The following is a 19,782-nucleotide window of genomic DNA, read 5'->3' on the forward strand; positions in this document are numbered from 1 at the left end:
TCTGGCAGGTAGAGTATGGTGATGTGGCCTCCTCCTCCTCCTCCAGCTCCAGCGGGTCGGTCCAGCCCAAGGGCCAGCAGCTGGTGTCTCAGGCGCTGGAGCGCTTCTACCCCAAACGCTACAAACAGGACCTCAGTCTGGAGCAGCTCAGGTAACCACACACACACACGTGCGCGCACTCAAACACACACACACACACAGACTCACACACGGAAACATACACACACACAGACACACAGACACACACATATGCTCACGCACACACAGACACACATGCAGACAACCACACACACACATACAGACACTCACACAGACACAGAGACACAGACACAAAGACAACCTGTACACAAAAACTCTGTTAGAGTGACACTCATGTTGATATGAAGATACAGTATATATTTTTATACATTGGGATTATGAATAATAGTGCTACTATAGCCTTTTATGTGTATAGTTATTCTTTATGTGTGTAGTTTAGTATGTATGTTTATGTGTGTGGGAGGGACATAACTAAAGTGCGTTGTGTGCCCCCTACAGGGAGCTGTGTGACAGACTGTCCAGCAAGTGGACCCTGCTGAGGGGATGCAGCGCGGCAGAGTGCGTCAGGATCTATCTGACCGTGGCTCGGAAATGGCCTCTGTTTGGAGCCAAGCTCTTCAGCGCTAAGGTCAGAGGTGTTGATGATAATCTGACCGGTAGCCGTTCACCATAAAAAGCCAAGACCTGATAGAACTGTGACAGCAGATCAGCAGCTTTGTCTTTTTTGCTTCATGAATATTAAATGTTACTGTATCTCTGTTGAAGTAACTGTGGATTTAATGGTTTTAGTGGAAGTGGAAACACTTGAGACATAAAACATAAAATACTGATTCTTTAGAAATAAGGAAAACTGTTGCTGTACTGAGGCGATGATTCAAAACTATGCATTGTGTTATTAAAATAATCAACAAAGCAACGGGGAATTTGAAAGTTGTTGAAAGGAATTGAACCCTATTTAGACTGTAGTGTGTTTGATGGTTTCTCTGTGGTAGTTTGTTGCAGATAGCTTGAGATTTCAACACTGTTTTGTCTCCTTTATATCTGCAGCCAGTGCTTCCCTCATCAATAGACCAGTCACAAGTCTGGCTGGCTGTCAACGAAGATGGCTTGAGTGTTTTGGACTACACAATGGTGAGCGCGGGCGTGTGTTTGTGTGTGTGTGTGTGTGTGTGTGTGTGTGTGTCTGAAAGGTGGCCAGGTCACCCATAACACCCATTCAACAGACATGTTTTGAAATAAAAAACTACATAAACAAGGCATTTGTTCACATCTGTTAAAAAAAGAGAGCGAAAGATTTTTTCATACCACTTCAAAAACGCACAGCGCTGTCCAGAACATTGCTGGAATTAAATTTGGTCTGGTTGGACGTCTCTAGTCGTCCCTGGCCATAACTCTAAAAGTTTTTTTTCCCCCTCTGCAATTCTGAAGCCCAGCCAGGCCATGAAGGCTATGGACGGGTAATGATTTTTTCCTAAGCACTGGAGCGCTTACAGGAAAGCACTGAGGCTGGCCTATGGACCGAACATTTCTGTCCAGAGATCCACTGGCTTAGAGCAGAAGTAAACAATGTCAGCCAGTAGTCTGTAATTTCCAGCAGCCTCAGTCTCCCATGTCATTACTGGTTTGGCCTTCTCGATCACGCCTCCGACTGGACAGCAAATGGACGGAAGGGGGAGAGAAGGTTCAAAAAAAAAAAAGAAAGAAAAGTAATAAAAAAAGATTTCATACAACAGTGGCTGTTTTTCTCATGACTTTTAAACCATCCAAAATATTTTTGTCTGTGCGCCTAGATCTTTATTGGCACGTCATGTCCTGCCTTTCTGCACGTAATTAAGTATAGCAAATATCTTGAAGCATCTTAAATGGCAGTGGCATACACAATGGTGTAGCGTGTAATCTAATAAAATGAGTCTTTTCATTTACAATCCAGATATAGTATAAGTCATCAAACTTTCCGTTGTCAAACATAGCCAAATCAGACATTCATGCGAATGGCCGAGCCTGACGTCTCATGTGTTGGAGTGTGTGTCGTTTTGCGAGGGTGTGCTAATGTGGTGACTCACTGGCCTTGCTCTCATGCTCCTTGTCCTTCAGCACCTGCAGGTTACACACCCCTATCAGTCCATCATCACGTTCGGAGGTTTCCGTGACGACTTCATGGTGGTGGTGAGCCAGACCAAGGACCAGGCGCAGGGGAAGAAGACTGTGGACAAGTTCATCTTTGCCATGAGTAAACCTAAGGTGAGACCTCTTTGCTCACGCCGGCAGCAGACATTCCTCTGTTTAAGTCGGTCTAATCTTGTTTGTTTGAGTATGTGTTTCATTGATGTTTCATGCTTGGACAAGTAAACTGATTCACATGCACACATTCTGTGTTCAGGTACTATTCTTGCTGCTTACCCAAGGTACTCTTGGACCTGATCTTTAGTGAAAACCTAGAGATTTTATGAGCGCTTCCCTGGGTGTATGGTAATGACTTACCAACAAAGCCAAAAAACATAAAGGAGTCTAGGACGCACAATTAAGATTTATTAGGCAGTTTGATCGATCGACGATGCTTCTCTAAGGTCTTCTACTCTTACAGTGGACGTCTTAGTGACCACAGCAGTAAAATAATACAGACGGAGGCTTACCTGGAGACCGATCAGAGTGTCTGTTTGAAACATTTGTTCATGGCGAATGTCTGAATGTCTGTCAGACATCATTTAACGAAAGCACAAACTCAGGCCCTCCTGTTAGGCCCACCGTTTAAAAGGCATCAGTTGGCTCGAACATATTGATAATGGTACAGCTGGGAGGTATCAGGTAACGCAATAGATACGGTGAACAGGAAAGGATCGGGGGAAATGATCGGCCACACAAACGCCCACTATTCTCTTCCGAGCTGCCTCTGGATGCCTCAATCAGGGCTTAATATGAAACACTAAGTGGGACGCACAAAGGCTGACCTCACCACTGGACTTGTTAAAACATTCCGATCCAGCCTGGGAGTGCTAATGGCCATGTTTAATAATACATCACATTGTAACAGAACCAGTGGGTCTCTTGCAAACTGCTAGGGAGGACTTTTCTCTGTCCCAATTATATGTTTGCCATTCACCACCTCGGAGTCCCCAGGCTTGAAATGAAACATAATTAAGGGGGGGAAAAAACTTAAATCTCCCTGGCCATGTGTGTGATGGAGCCATGCAGGAAATACATGTAAGGTGTGATCATCACCATTGCTCTTGGTCATGGTCAAAGGCCAAGCATTTGGTTTCTGATTATATCTAGAATGATTATAAAAAGCAAAGAGGACACTACAATTACCATACATCCTTTATTTCAAAATCATATCAACTCATGCAAACTATTCATTTACACAAAAGAGCTCCTGGAATTAAACTCCACACCTGAACAACTGAAATGATTGATAGATATTGTTGAACAAAAATATTGCCTTCAATCTTTCAAAGATAACGTTCGATACTAACGTACCAAACATCTGAACCTCATCCCTTTTTCCACGCAGATCCTGGAGCTGACCCTGCTGATGGCCAGTTATATCAACTACTGGAGCTCGGCTCCCCCCTCCACGTCCAGCTCCACCCCCGGAGGGTCCCTGGGGCCTCGTTCAGACAGGAAGCTGTGGAACATTGACAGCCGCCACTTCCCTGCCATGACCTACAACACCAAAGGCCCCACGCTGCTGTGAGAAAACCGAGCGAAGCAGCGCCACCACGGCCAGAGAGAGAGAAAGAGAGAGAAAGTAATGCAAACTACAGGGTACAGGTTTAGCAGTTTATTAATGTGCAAACCGTCTCTTTTTGAAGAAAACGCTTGAATTGTGACGTTCATAGAATCAGAACTGTCTTAATGGATTTTGTGTGTGTATGCGAAAGCGTGGGGGTGGATATATCGACGCTGAAGGAATTCCTGTAAAAGTCCTCCAAAACTCTGTGAGATAAGTACAGCCAAAAAGACACTACAGCACACTCCAAAGATATAGTTCAACACCAGCAATCGCCTTCATGTCAAGGTCAGCTGAACCAAGGATGATAAAACCACAAAGCAGGGTAAAATGTTTTTTAAAAGATACAAAAGGGCCTTGTATAAAGATAATCAGATACCAAAAATACAATAGCGCACTTGGATCAGGACATCCTTTTCAGCAATTCTGTACAGGCTGTAAATCAAAGATTTCATCAACATTTCTCCCATTTAGTTTTAGTGGTTAAGCCTGATGTGGGCTTACCATATGCTGTTCAGATCCAACTCCTTATTCCAACTCCAACTCTTCTAACCAATGTTGGGGCGTTGCATACTAATTATTAAGTCATAAAGCAGTCACTTATCACATTTTTAAGACAAGGATTTTTTTATTTGATCAGTTATTTTTGTGTTTCATTATATTATTATGCATTATTCCCCAGTCCACGGTCCCACTGTCTGGTAATTACAGTAAGTGACCATCTCACACAGATCTATTCATTTATTTGAACAATATCTTGTTAACAATATCATTAAAATACAACAGGTAATGCAACGGGTAGATCCCTTGCTACACATTTCTTTACGTAAAATGTTCCATATCTCTGCATGCAAGTATGGAAAGAAACAAGAATGCTGGATTTGTCCAATAATGACCTTGAGAACATAAACGGGCACATTGTTGACTATTCAGTACAAAATGTGTGAGAGATGGCTGATAATGCCATTGTCATCAAACAAGTGGTGATTATTCACAGACTCATCTAGGCACGGCTATGTAGTCATTGGCTTATGTGTAGCACATGAATTCACATTAATACTGTCATAAAGAGACCATTTCTGAGAATCACACAACACATTTTTCTTGTAAACACACTTTGCCATAAACACTGGCATCCATCTAAAGTCTATCAGAAACACTGTGAGCTGCCTTTGTAGACGGTACTAGAAGAGTAATTCAACTTTGTGTAGAGGAACCTGGGACATGGGAATAGAGGTGTGTGTGTGTACGTTGTTTTGTTGTTCAACATGGCCTTTTGTAGGAGGTAAATATTGATTTTCTTTTTTTGAGGGTGGTGGAGTCAGATCTTCTTTGGACCACTTTGTGTTGTCTTGAACAAGGTCCACACAACGTGGAACTATGTTGTTGTACATTTCTGTTTATACATACTACACTCAAATAGTAAAGAGTGAAGGTATGGAGAACTTAAAACCTAGAAGCAGATGTTTCTCTCAGCTTCCCACTAATGGCTTGAGAAGTGTAGGAAAACCAGTATCTGTTTATAACTGTTGAAAAAAAAATGTGTTATTCAGTACATCTAGGGACCTACTACAATTTGCCACTGTAAACATAGTCAAACCAAGCTAAATACTACTGGTCAGACCAGGAAATGTTGTCCAAGATAAAAAAAAAAAAAAAAACTTTAAAGGCAGCCTCAGGTCACCTTTCTAGACAGAATGTGCTGTTTTCAAACGACTGCAGACTTGTGACCGCTTTGTGCACTTTGTTTGATCACAAAAGGGTGATTTTTTATTATTATTTCTACATCTCAGATCTTGCATCAGTCTGACAGGCTGGATACTGACTGACGTGTTCATTCACTGAGCAATTCTGACTTCAAAGAGCTATAACATATACGGTGCAAAAACAGGAATTACAAGCCTGCATTGCGGCTGAGCGATAGGCAGAACACCAGATAAGTTAGTGTATGTGAATCTATAAGCAGTGCTGTAATTGCTTCAGAGCATTTAAAACATGCTTCATCTGAGCCAGTCTAAAGGGAAAAAAACACATTTTGAATAATTATCGATAGACAACTGGGGGAAAATCATTTTTTTTTGTCAAAACAGGAACTTGCGAATGGCACCGTAATTAGATTCTGTGATGACTGGGAGCTTGGGAGACCAAACCAATCCACTTCAGAGAATCAGTGTGTAAGTGCTAGTTTCCTGTCTCTCATAAACTATACATCACAAGGCTGCAGGAACATAGATTCACCAAAACACTGCCATGAAAACGGTACCAGTGACTTGAATTATATCTGGATCAAACCACTGTCTTTGTCATTTGTTATTGAGCTATTTATTTGTATGCCTGTTGTTGTCTTAGTTGAGTTCTGATGTGTTAGGCCAAATCATTACGTAGAAATATTTGTTTAAAAAGGGATGATTAGGATATGGGTTGTTTTGAATGAGTATATATTGCTCTAAATTTGATAGCAAATGTAATACATTTTTACAATATTAGATGCTATGACACAAACTGTGTAAAGGTAGTGTGTGTGGTGGTGTTGATAATAAACGGTTCAGTTCTAACTCTTGTCTGTGCTGATTTTGCCACTTCATTTGCAGCCAAATGTTTTTCCAATCATATTGCCTCTTAAGACCAACAAGGAACTTTATATGCAGTTTTCCTGAATCTTGTCTTATAAGCAGTGTGCCGGGCTGTCAGGATTTCTTCTCCAGCTATATCAGGGGAACTGAGTGTTACGGAAGCATTTTACACTACTGCGTATAACAGTGATAATTGAGTCATTAGTTAACTTTATAAGATTGAACTATTATGTTTCATTACATTTTCAAACTGCAATTGGAACAGCTGACTGTACACCAAGGAGACTTTTCACCAGAACAATGTTCACAAAGTTCCAACATATGTTGTGTGATTCCTTAACATGCATGATTACAGGTTTCTGTTACATGACCTGCCATGATTAATTACAACTGTTGGGGCAATAGTCTTGACGGAATTCTGTACATAATTATGTGTCTTCAATTACATTGACCGTCCTTCTTGTCCAGCATTTGAACATCATAAGCCCATGACTATATTGTGAATAAAAAAAACATGATATTGAGGGTAATGGATTTAATGTTTAATATAGGCCTGTTTCATTAACAGCCATTATGGGAAGATCCTGCGAAGAGATGGGGGCGGATATGCATGTTGGCAGTTTTCTTACCGACTGCCTCCAGGAAACCAAGAACCTGAACCAAGCCCCAGCCAACAAACCACAACAATGCTGCTCATAGCCAGGACTAATGCTCGAAATACAATCTGTCCTGCCCAGAGGACTATTTCAGGGCATCTAGGGGCTCTAAGGGTAGCAGCTGAAAGAGCATGTTACAACTGTTGTATACTCTGTGCCACCCAGGGTGGAGTCCCGAGGTAGTAGCGTAACCTCAAAACGGAATAAAGCCACTGCATCTCCGACATATAGATGTTTATCAAACGTCTAGTAATGTGACAAGTGTTTTGTTCTGAATACGGTCAAGAATTCCCTGGGCACACCATGCTGCACATTACCAGAGAGGGTTAAAGCGGAGCAATAATTAAGGATCTTTGACATTACCTGCTGCCAAGAGAAAGATCAGAACAGCTATTTGAAATAATCCCTGAAACTAACCAGAAAACAATGTGAACTAACCAGTAATGAAAACACTGAATCATGCAAGCGCCTGAAGAGCAGCTTCCTCAGCCGTGCAGTCACATGGTGAACAATGAGGTATGATGTGGGACTATTGGACCGCACTGAATTTAATAAATGTTACGTTGATACATGTTTTAATGTTTTTACCATTTGTCTGACCTTAACTGCGCATTAAAAGGAATCAGAGATAAATGAGGACCTCTGAAGGGTTCATCAGGTCGACTTGAGACGTGTGCACTTTTATATTGTCATGTAAAACACAGGTTTGTTTACAGACCTACAGTACTATCCATAACTGAATGAGATTTGTTGAATTATCAGAAATCTCACCTCATCACCAAACCTTGCATTTGTCAAGCGACATGCTTAGAAAGGGTCCTCAAAAAGAACCAAGATTCAAGTTCTCCAATTCTCCGAAATACTCTACAAACTTTGAGTTTTGCACTAGTAAGAATAAAAAGCAAGGCATGGGTTAATAAGAGCTCCAACATGCCACTTTTGGGGGAAAAAGAAAATATACACATGCGCCTTTGCAATAAACTCCAAATGAAAACATTTGTGACTTGCAAAAATATATGATATAGACATTCAAATGAGACTAAATAGACAGGAAATAGGTAAAATGTATCCCCCAAAATGGCTCTTGCAAAATGAGATGAAATAGCTGAGCTCGCCTTTCAGGAAAGTAAAAGGGACAGCCAGTCCATGATGACATAATCAAGTGCTGTTCTATTATGCAGGGGGAATATTTCAGTTAAAAAGTGACCTGGCTCCTTAGGCCTATAGTATTCCATTATAATATCCCCACCAAAGAGACAGATACTCCATATGTGCCATCTACTGAACATTCTGATTGCTTTACACAATGGACAAGAAACCTTTGCCTGCATTGCTATTTTCTGGAAGGGCCATGTGTGATGCAACTAGGTCAATGCGTTAATGGCATTTTCCTGCCAACATTGCCATAAATCCAGGTTTTTACAGTGCTGGAAATAGCACACTGCCCACTTTGTTACTTCAACTCACTACTGAGTTTGTGTACAATCAAACTGCATCAGGAAACAGTATACTGCCTCTCATTGTTGGTGCCTCACAGACAAAAACACTATGTACAAAGTTTGTCTGCAAAGCTTCAGTCTTTCTGATGTGCTTTGTTTACATTTTTACTCATAATTTTAAATGACAGCTTTAGTTTATGAGATTACCAATAAAATTTTAGGAGCAAAAATGTTGAGCTAAAATGGAAACATTTCCTGTAAAGTCAGGGCATGTAGGAAGCAAAACCATCCCAACACAACACAGAAAAATATCCCTGCAATCAAGTTAAAGTAGGTCTACATCTCAAATGCAACATAATTGTGCCATGGCAACAGACTGAGATCCCATGTCCAACTAAATCAAGGCAGACACCTTTAGGGGCATAGGTGTCAAACAAATAACGGTGGGCCAATACCGATATTGATATTGATATTGTGAAAATATGTCAACACACTTACAGGGACAGAGGAACTTCGTTAATTTACAAATGGTGTTTTTGTATATTGTGAAGCTGATTACTAATGAACAGCACTTTCCAGGCTAAGCGGTCTTTTTTTCGCAGGTGCCTGGTAATAAACGCAGTAATTTTTCAGAGCAACCTCTGACTTGCTCAAAGGCTCCAGCAACCCAAACCATGAGTGCATTATATTTGACAGCGCGCTGTAATTTACAGCACGCCATGGCGAGCAAGCGGTGAAAAGGTGGCAGGCGTTCAATTGCTGTAAACCAAAAATAGGGGAAAAACAGACGGAGATTTGTTGAAAGAGCGGAAATTCATTTTCATTTCTTTTGACATGTGCAAACAAATCAATTTTTCTTTCTTCGTTTTGTTGCGTTACATACTGTAGCTTTTAACAGCCCTGGGCCTGCTAATCGTTAAGTGCCCCTTAGTTTAAGTTTTCCTGACTTTCATGCAGCCTTACGTTTCATGCTGTTAATGCTTCTTTATTTTACCATCCCTAGGTTAAAAATAAATAGCATATTTGTTGAGACTTCATACTCCAGTCGCACTCCATGCAGACAACCCCATGAAAGGATAAGCCTACGTCCTGATGCGGCTCAATAGATTTTCAATGGCCTACAAACACCAGGAAATAAGCAGCTGTTGGAAGAGTAACTAAACTTGTAACAATGTAACCTGCTGCGAGGTAGCAAAACAAAACATCCAAAAGGCACACAAGGGGGCAAAGGCCTACCCAAAGAGACAGTAACTGTAGGCTTGCTGGGGTTCAGTTTACAGTGACAAGGGTTTATTCAAGGGAACACGCAAAGTAAGTGGCCCGTATTAACACGATGGAATAAATGCAGGCTATGCCTACCAGTCAAAGTTAGGCCTACCACTGGTAAATCTAGTATATCAACTCAGATATTTGGGGTTGGTTTGGCGTTGGCTACAAAAGAAAAGAAGCTAATAAGCCTAAGGCACATGAGTATGAAGCAAGGGGGGTAATCCAAATTTAGACTTGCACAACCAACACTTTGCACTTGAGGCCAGCGAGAGTCTTCTTCAAGTCACACGCCATTCACTAGGAGAGATATTAAACCGCGAGACACAAGGAGCGCACGCGGGTATAGCTGCAGAGTGAGGACATTCTTAAAATTCTGTGAGGCGTCGAAAAAGTGAACACATCAAAGTCGAACACGTGACTGGTCTTAAATCTCACAGAATCATTCGTGAACAGGTAACTCTGTGAATTATAGTGAAGTTTACTGTGAAACTCAAGTTACCTGTCCACAGGCTAAGGCTAACGTTACATACCAAAACCGTATCTTTGGCGTTTGGATCAGGCTGCTTTGGCTGAACGTAGACATGCATGTGTCAATGGTCAAAATGTGCAAAGACCTACCATTAATCTGTTGTTTCATCACGAATACTTTATTACAGGGCTAAACTGTGCTATTAACTGTTTTGTTATGCAGGAAAGGCAAGAAAACATGTCCCCAAACAAAACGAAGACATTACTCCGCGAGGCGTCTCACCAAGTTATCGCCGGTGGATCCGCAGGTAGGCTATGTCATAAAGCTCAAGTTCAAGTCATCTTTGTGGTAATTAAAGAGGTAGGCTACACTGTCTACCTTGCATCAGACAGACTTGAGCTTGGTTGCTAGTGGAAATGGGTAACACTGGCGCTGCAACTCTCGAGTGGTACTGTAGGCTATCGTGTTCAAAGTCCTCTTCAACAGACTCAATGCGAGCTTTAAGCGGCATCGGTTACTTGTGATATAAAAGTTGGTGGACTTTGAATAAACACCCTGTCATTAGGTTGTATGCAGGCATGTTTACTTTCTGGTTAGATTTACTCACGTAGCCACACAGCCTACAAGGAACGGATTGGTTCCACATCTATGAAAGGACGTTCAGGAAACAGCAGTACCCGCGCAGAAACATTCCGAGGTCTCAACCCTTCTTGTCTCCTCCTATATTGATCAGTCATTTAGTAGGCTACAGAGCGGAGCAATTAGTTACGCGGTTGTTTCCAAAAATCTATTTTGATGGGACAAAAAGCCCCGGCAGTTTGATCAATTTATGTTGGCTGATACAAAATAGTAAATGTAAATGTATGGAGGTAGAAATGACAGTAGGCCTGCGTGTTTAAGCGTCAGGACAGAATGGCCATGAAACATTGCAAAAATCTGCAAGTCACCTATGCGTAGAGTAAGTTTAGGATTACTTGGTGTGAAACTAAATTGTTTTCCAAACTCCAAGCTGTTTTCCAGTTTCGTGCAGGTAGTGACACTTGTTTGGCTAACCAGCTGTAGGCAGTGTTTGCTGTGCCTAAGTGCAGGTGACTTTGAGGTCAGGTCCAAAGTGTGTGAGTGTTTCCTAAACAAAAAATTGTCCAGTTTGTGTTTGTTTATTTATGTATTTGATTTGATTTGATTTATATTTTATTTATTTTTCGACAGTGAGTGACTAAGAACACATTCTGATCACAGTTAACTCCTCCACATGAGGTCATAATCTCCAGATAGTGTTTTGTACACAGTGCAAAACTTGATATAGCCTATGGGTCTAACTTAGTTGGCTACCTTTTCACAAATTACACAGTATTCTGTGAGAATGAAGCACTTTAAAATCTGGTTTCTTGAACACCTTTTTCTGGAGACTGGAGTATCCATGGATGTCTTGTGATCTGTGGAATAAGGTTTGAAATAAGAAGTCTTGATGTCCGGTGCATTGCTCAGAAAAGCCTGAACGTTTGTAACATAGACAGTTGTGCAGTTACACACACACACACACACACACACACATGGACGCACGCACACAAGCACGCACACACACACATGCACACACACATACTCATACATACACACACACTGTTGACAGAGGTACACTGTAGTGGCGACTTCACATAATATTCTGACTCACCGTGTGACCCCTGTGAACTTGAATAGGTAACCTTGGTCCATTGCGACATGCTTGATCTGATGCTGCAAAGCTGTCTAGACCTATTAAAGGGGGGTTGGTGAAAAAAGGCAGGGTTTAGGATTTAGTCACCTCTCCTGTTGGCTCTGTAACTGGTACATACTAACAACCTCATGGCAAGACTATGAACACTAGCATGAACGTGACATGCTTCCATATTCCGTGTGTGTATTTGGAGGAGAGTGTGTAGCTTATCGTGCCAATTACAAGCATGAAGGGGTAGTTAAAAAGGCTCTGAGTAAACATGTGCTGTTTCAATGCATTCCTGTTTACATGTTGTTCAGCACCTACAGTATAGACACTACTCAAGGTTCAAACTAATTTGCTGTCATTACGTGGGTAGTATCAAAGTTTTGGTTTCCAGTATCAATTTATAGAGATTGCGTCTTAATATCCTTTACTTTTTTTTTTTGTTTAAGGAAAATTGTATTCAAAGTAGAATTTACCATCATATGAAAACTATATAAAACTGAAATGTTGCATTCACTTTTATCCACAAGGGGGAGACAGTGACCTTTAAAAAGAGGGCTGAATTAGCAAAAACAGTGGAGGGGCCTTTTATATAAAGCAGTCTTATGTGAGCTTTTTCTTTGACGCAGACACCTCAGGGTGCTTCACCAAAGGCAACTGTGAGCCGGCCTCATTGAACAGCCCAGGAAGAACAGTCTGAGATGGGCCATTATCCTATGAACTTTGTCAGGGGGCTCTGCATTCAACCAATCAGAGCGTAGATGAACAGAATACCGGGCCTCCGGCAGGCTGTCAAGTTCGTAAATGCGGTTTGTATTCTGAGCAGGGAGAGCAACAGGGTTTGTTTATAAAAATCTGGCTAATTTTAGCTTGTTCAACAGGTCAACAGGATCCCTGTAGGTTTAGGCCAGTAATGATATCTAAAGGACATATCTTCCTTACTGGTCCACCACAAACAAGACTGGCAAACGTGAAGGAAAATAGAATCCTCTCCAAATGTAGGCCTACCATATCCATCTTCGGCTACTGCTAAAATGCTATTACTGCAATTTATTTCTGAAACTAACTTTTGGTACCATAGTATTTTCCTCTAATTGTATATCGGGAGTATAGGTGTTTCATAATCCCAAATTTTCGTAGAACTGGTAATTTCCACTCCACACCAGTCTGTCTGATCCACATGTTAACACTACAGTATTGTATCTGCGCTGACGTTTTAGCTGCCTGTATTTTGGGTGAGATAGACCAACTAATCATGTGGACTTTTAGGCCTTTTTTTTGTTTTTTTGTTTTTTAAGTAAGACGAATTTAATGCAATGCTTTTACGTCAGCAGCACAATTAGGCTGGGTGAACCCTGCCTGACGATATGACAAAAACAAATTTTGCTATTTAGAGCTTGCTTATATGATCATACCATTCAAGTTTCGATTTCGTTAAAATGTAGTAATAAAACGGGGTCATTCGTTTTTTATTTTCTTTTTGCCTACTTTTACTTTAGGCTGTTTACTTTATTTCCCTTTAAGTTTATATTCTCGGTTGATATAGCTAAAAGCAATTAGTAAGTTCTACCGTTTCAAAAATATAGAACATTTTAGAAATAATAATGATGAACCTTTTTGCCAATATACCGAGAAGTAAATTTCATATATTTTTCTTTAGGTTTTAAACATTTCTTTTCATGCGCCATCACAGAAATTCTTCTGTGTCTTAGAACATTTCGTAAGTAAGAACTGGTAAACACACAGCACTCCCTCATTATCAAGTTTTAAACTTAATCTACGTCTGGACTTTTGCATGTCGGCAAGTTAAAATAAAATGTAGGCTGAACCTCCTTTTTAATCTGACCCCAAATGGGCTCAATTTAACCAGAGGGTCCGGAAATAAGTTCAGGTGCCGCGCAGAGAACGCACTGTATCGATTTCCTTTCAACTCCTCCATTATTCCGTGTAATTTGATGAGATTTACATAGAGATGTTTGAGTTATGATTAGTTACTGTGTAAACGTATCCGCCGACTGCAAATGGACTGTGTCCGTTATAGACAGATGCCTTAAGTGTGATTGAACTCACCCCCTTCTCTCCTGTAACAGTCAGTCAGCCCCACGCGTAAAACGCACTCAAATTCTCTTCATTTTAATTGCTTTTAAACTGTGAACCTCAGATTGTTCCGCATCGAATAAACAGTCCCGCTTAGCTTAAATAAAGAAGGAGAAGAGATGGGGAGAGAGAAATAAAACAAACACGGGCTAACGGAGTTGATGGGGACGCGCCACATATCGTTCACTGACTAAGATGCCGCGCTAAAGCTCTTCCATTTCAAACGCGCGATTGGCTGCCACAATGTGGGTCGCATTAGGCCTAATATTTATTTCCAGAAACAATTGTACATGTTTAAGCAGGGCTTTGATTGAACTCCCGGCGGACATGTTGTGGACAGATGTTTAGATGACCTCATGTTTGAAGTAATGTTGGTTTTGGAAGGGTTGGTTGGCTCTTACCCTTCCAAAAAAGGAGACCACCTCCTCTTTACCTTTGTGTTTATTATTCTTGAAGAGGAAAGAGCTTGAGGTGAAAGTCCTATTATTAGCACTCTGGCTCATGGAGAATTAGTACGGACCACAGTCCTGAGTGGCCCCAGCAGAATTAAATCTTACTTCGAGGCATTTTTTTTCTCTGGTGAATCCTGAGACTGGTGTTTGGAAATGCTGGTACCTTGGGTCATAGGGCATTCTCATGGTCAGTTACAGTACCTAAGCTTTTATGCGGTATGGTGTTTGTAATGTCAGGCTTTGGGCCATGAGTAGATTCTGTTTCTGCTGGATTTCCTTTTTCACCCATGATCTGTCATGTTTGTGTGCGTGTTTATTTGTGTGTGTGACAGGGAGATACTTATTTGACAGTTCATTGAATTGAAATCGGAAAGGAGAATTTGTTTGATTTTATCCAAAGCAAAGTTCCGCTCATCTCCAAATTGAACCACCAAGTTAAGTCATCCATCATGCAAATTACACCATCGGATCTCTAGCATAGCGCGGCTTGCCCTGAATGAGTGGAACTAGCATCTACCTGAGTAAACACAGCCGAGGAACGCTCTCGGCAGCAGGCAGGTTAAGATCACCCAGACGCAGCCCGGCTGCATGCTTGTGTTTATGCTGGCTCAGCCCCGTGCAGTCAATCATATGTCCAGTTCTGCATAATTGATAAGCTCATGTGGAAAGGAGGGAGGTTTGGGGGGGGGGGGGGTGGTGGCTTGGTGGTGGATAAACCACAGAAAATGCAACGAAAACAAACGGGGGAAGATTTATCGGCCGCTAGGACTAATTACCGCGTGAGGAAATGTGCGGGATCATAATGTCACAAGAAATCAGTTGACTGCAACCAGGCATGCAGGCAAGCAGTCAACATATGCAGCGGTCTGTCCCACCCACCAAAGCCGGACACGCCATCGAGTCAGGACACAACACACACGCACACTCGTGCACACACACACACACATACTTAGTCATGCATCCACACACACTGTGTCCCCATCTGAATTGTGCTTGTAGAGGGGCAGAGCCGTTGTTCCAATGTTGAAGGAGACAGGAGTTTATCAGTGTGATTTTGATGAAGATGTGGTCGGTGTTGGGTGCATATCTGCCATGTGTATTTCGGCGGTCCAGGACCTAACCGATGTCGGCTGAGTTGGCCCGAATTGAAGGCGAGCAACGGTTATCTACCATCACAGTTGAGCATTTTATGAAACCCTTTCATGTTGCATTGCTTTTGAAGTGGGAGGCACGCATGCGCACACACACACACACACACACACACACACACACACACACACACACACACACAGTTTCTTCTCTCTCATCTCCTCCTATATTATTACCCATTTTAGGTAATGTGCTTCCGTCTGTGCACTACCTTAACACGTCATTTGCACCCCTCCCAAAAACACATTAGTCCCTCCTCCATCTCTCTCCATGGCACCTTTTAGGCTCAAGCCCCTCATCCATAGGGCAGGGCTCAAGAGTGAACGATTTCCCAGGTGTGATGAGGCTGAGATGATTCAAGTTCCTGCCTGAATGATTGCAGGTCAATAAAAGACTATAATGGATAATAGCTCTCATTTATTTCACAACTGTGTGGTTGATCACAACCACTAATTGTAGCAAATGCTACACACATTATGACTTGCATTAACAGTATAGTAAAACATGCTAAAAAAAAGGCTAATACCTGTAGTTTTTTCAAAAGCTGCATGTTATGCAGGAGTGCTCATAATCTCAGGAGTGACCCAATATCCAGTAACATTAAGCACAGAGTTTTTTGTTGCTGAATTTATGATTAATGTACGTACTGTGACCTTTTAGTATGGGTCGCTAAATTTGAACTCGTCATCAGAGTGGATGCAAACGCCTTGTATGAAGTGGCATAAGAGCAGCATCTCAGCGTCTCAATGTTCCACTTATGTGAATGTCACTGTGGCTTCTGCCAGCTAAGCTTTTTCTGTGTGCTGCAGAGCTTGAATGCCCGTTCACTGAATCATTTCACTGGGAGAGACTTTGAAGGAACACAGGAAAAAAAATATAGCCGCACAGCACTATATTGTGAAAATATTGGGGCCATGCTGAGCATTCCCTGGCAAAGCCCAAGGAAGCTTATCCATCCCATAATACCGCACATGGCAACAATAACATAACTGGGAAGGAAATCAGCTAAGCAAGTTCCGCCTAATTGAGCACTTAGACTAAGTAGTCAAGGGGCAAAGACAGGGTGACCCCGTAAGAAAACCAAACTTTACAGTTGAGGGACCTCCTCAGTGTGTGTGTGTGTGTGCGCACGCATGCATGTGTGTGTGTGTGTGTGTGTTTGTGGCATGCGTGAGCTCCCCTCTCGATAGGCTTGCGTCCAGACCTCTTATTTGTTTTTTTTCCAACTCCAGTTATGCTACAATAGGAAAAAGCATATAGCCAACTGGACTGGCCAGTCATTTCCTCAGCCTTCTGCATTTGTAATTATTCCTGCTTCGTTAATGGCGGGATGTCAAAGTAGAATCTTCACACGTGTTCAGGAAGTGGTCATAGCTGACGTGCTCAATTCCCAAATGGCCCCAGTGACACTCTAGAGTGTGTGTGTGCGTGTGTGTGTGCGTGTGTGTGCGTGTGTGTGCGTGTGTGTGTGTGTGTGTGTGTGTGTGTGTGTGTGTTGACTAATGTCTGCATCACTCTGTCCTGGGCATCTTATCAGGAATGGAAAATTAAAATGGAACATTTAGTAATGGGCTGCGCCACTGTAGCTCTTTGATCTCCCCCTAATACAAATATGATGGACCGAAAGGTTAGTGGGGATCTAATTCCAGAATCAGTGTAATTACAAACTTGGCCAATTCAGCCTAAAATGCATAAAATATAAATAAACATAATAAGTACTGTCAAAAGAAAGCCTCTCGAAGAATGAACCCTTGAATTACGAGCTGGTGGTGTGGTTGTGTGTGTGTCCATGAGTTTGTCTGTGTGTGTGTGTGTGTGTGTGTGTGTGTGTGTGTGTGTGTGTGTGTGTGTGTGTTTGTTTGATGAGCTGTGTACCCAGAGAAACAGTTCTTCCCTTTCACAGTGCTCTTTTGGCCAGAATGTAATGTGTCTTCCCTGGAGCCCAGACCACAGTCGTATAGGAAAGACATGACCACCACCCCCCCCCCCCCCCCATCCCCCCAACACACACACACACACACACACACATACACACACTACCACCCATTCCACTTCCCACCCCCACACACCGTACTTTCAAACACACACACACACACACACGCACACACACTCGTTCTCCCCTCCTTGCCAGCTGTACTAATCAGATTGTGATTTGATGTGTGTGTGTGTGTGTGTGTGTGTGTGTGTGTGTTTGTGTGTGGATGGGGGTGGGAGTGGGGGGCAGAAATATCCTACGAGGGAGAGTGGGAAAGGGAGTGAGGAGTGAGTGAGGGAGTGAGGGAGGTCTCCTCTAAGCACATGTCGAGACTGACTCGCCTGAAGCCAAGGTTCTCATTAGCGGGGCTCCGATTTGTGGAGCCCTGATTGGTGGTGATTCGCAGCAGTAAGAAGGATGACATATCTCCGGGGGAAAGGAGGCAACACTGGCAGAATGCCCCCCCCCCTCCCCCACACAGACACACAGACACACAGACACACACACACACACACACACACACACACACACACACACACACCAGTCCAGGAAGAAGGGTCTTGTGTTGACTATGTTTACAGTCATATTATGGTTCAGAGAGGGGGAAGAACTGCTTAGCCAAATCAGGACAGACACAAAATGCCACCACCGTGAAAGTAAGAACTATGGATGAGATGAAGAAAGCAGGGTTTCCCTTTATTGTGTTTGAAATGGGGACAATTACAGTACGAAATGGGGAAAGGGGGGGGGGTGTTTGGGGCAGGGGAAAAAGAATGCTGTTGGGTCATGGAAAAGACGTCTCGGATAGCATCTTCCTGTTGGGTCGTACAGGGTGGTCGCCTGATTGATAGGAGACTCGATGCTGGCGAGCACAGGAGCGCTGTGGTCCTAGCTGGTCTGACAGAGAAGCTGATCCAAGAGCAGATTATTTCCTTTGTGGAAAATGTTGACAATTGTGGTACAGTACAGTGTCCCTTAATACAATGAGAGATCACTGAAGTAATATCAGGAGAGCTCAAATCGATGTAAGTTATATTATAGAGCAAGTTGAACTGTGTTCAAATCTGTTTAGATTCAGATCAGTCAGGATGATATTAAGAGGTATAAGTACTTATCTGCAATTCTGTATGCCTGGGATTTTTTTTTTTATCAGGCTCGAGTTGCCATACTTACTTTGTACCAGCAGAGGCAGTAGAGAGCTGTGCTCCCCCTACAGAGAATGCTCATGTTTATTCACAACACAGACATGCTCTGTAAATTACTTCTCTTGACATGTAGCCAACCGAAAATATGACCTGTATCGTAAGCAAAGATTCTTTAGTACACCGTCTCTGTTTGTAGTAAGGGAAAATAGAGGAAAACCGTTTCCTGCTTTATTAGTTAAGGCATTTTTAGATCATATTTTTTTACTATTTTTAATCACAGTATTTTTAAAGATATGAAAAGTTGTATTAATTTTAACAATGCAACATTAAGCAAAAATACAGATGATACAGATGTGGGATAAGGTAGCTCAAGCTCAAACTCCAAACCGAAAGACGAAAAGGGGGGGGGGGACGTTTGTTACTATTTTTTTCAATAAAATGTGTAGTTTCTCCTGTGAATTAGTCTGTCCTGTGAGATACAGACAGGCACACTTTCTCATTAGCCCTCCAGGCTGTTCACTATTTGACAGTTCATGTTTGCCTTAGGACATCGCAATATTTTGCCTACGTGCATAAGATAGCAAGAACGTTGTTTTATCAGTGTCAACTGTGCTTTTGTGGTTTGTTGGTTGCACTGGCTCTCTGTACACTGGCAGAAACATAATAGTTAGAGAGTCTTACATGCTTTGCCTACACTCAACAATGTTTGCTGGATTTGTTAATGTGAAGATTACATGTCGATTATGCAGAGACAAAAAAAAAACAAGACCTAGTGGCCAGCACGCTAACAAACCTGGTGACAGAGCAGGCCAGCAGGCAGGGAGTGAGCATATAGCAGGCAGAGCAGGGAGGGCCACACATAGCGGGGTCTGCGAGCCCCCCTGGTATTTTGATGTCGGCTGGGGGAGAGCGGGAACACAGGAACAGGAAGATGAAAAGACAGCGACGGAGGCATGCAGAGCACGAGATGATGACTGATCATCATCGGCGAAAAAGATAGAGGGAGGGAGAAAAGGAGAGAGAGAGAGAGAGAGAAAGAGAGAGAGAGAGAGAGGACTCTGACAGATGCTTTCTCCAGAAACCGTCGCGC

The 19,782-nt window shown here is 42.3% G+C and overlaps 2 protein-coding genes across 3 annotated transcripts in view; both read left to right on the forward strand.

Annotated features, from left to right (window-relative positions):
• Positions 1 to 6,324, forward strand: part of plekhh1 (pleckstrin homology domain containing, family H (with MyTH4 domain) member 1) — a 50,208-nt gene extending 43,884 nt beyond the window's left edge. Inside the window, exons 26-30 of the mRNA XM_062523454.1 lie at positions 9 to 151; positions 538 to 667; positions 1,087 to 1,170; positions 2,134 to 2,280; positions 3,551 to 6,324. Of these exons, the coding sequence (XP_062379438.1) occupies positions 9 to 151; positions 538 to 667; positions 1,087 to 1,170; positions 2,134 to 2,280; positions 3,551 to 3,733 (687 nt within the window). The 3' untranslated portion in view covers positions 3,734 to 6,324. The remainder of the gene's footprint in view (positions 1 to 8; positions 152 to 537; positions 668 to 1,086; positions 1,171 to 2,133; positions 2,281 to 3,550) is intronic.
• Positions 6,325 to 9,680: 3,356 nt separating this feature from the next.
• The window catches only part of slc25a21 (solute carrier family 25 member 21), an 84,923-nt gene continuing 74,821 nt past the window's right edge, over positions 9,681 to 19,782 (forward strand). Inside the window, exons 1-2 of one of the 2 annotated variants that reach the window (XM_062522679.1) lie at positions 9,681 to 9,748; positions 10,398 to 10,482. In XM_062522679.1, the coding sequence (XP_062378663.1) occupies positions 10,413 to 10,482 (70 nt within the window). In that variant the 5' untranslated portion in view covers positions 9,681 to 9,748; positions 10,398 to 10,412. Of the gene's footprint in view, positions 9,749 to 9,955; positions 10,160 to 10,397; positions 10,483 to 19,782 lie in introns of those variants that run through there. The other variant, XM_062522678.1, reaches the window with a different exon arrangement.

The sequence above is a fragment of the Sardina pilchardus genome, chromosome 20 (genome assembly GCF_963854185.1).
Source record: "Sardina pilchardus chromosome 20, fSarPil1.1, whole genome shotgun sequence".
NCBI lineage: Eukaryota > Metazoa > Chordata > Actinopteri > Clupeiformes > Clupeidae > Sardina > Sardina pilchardus.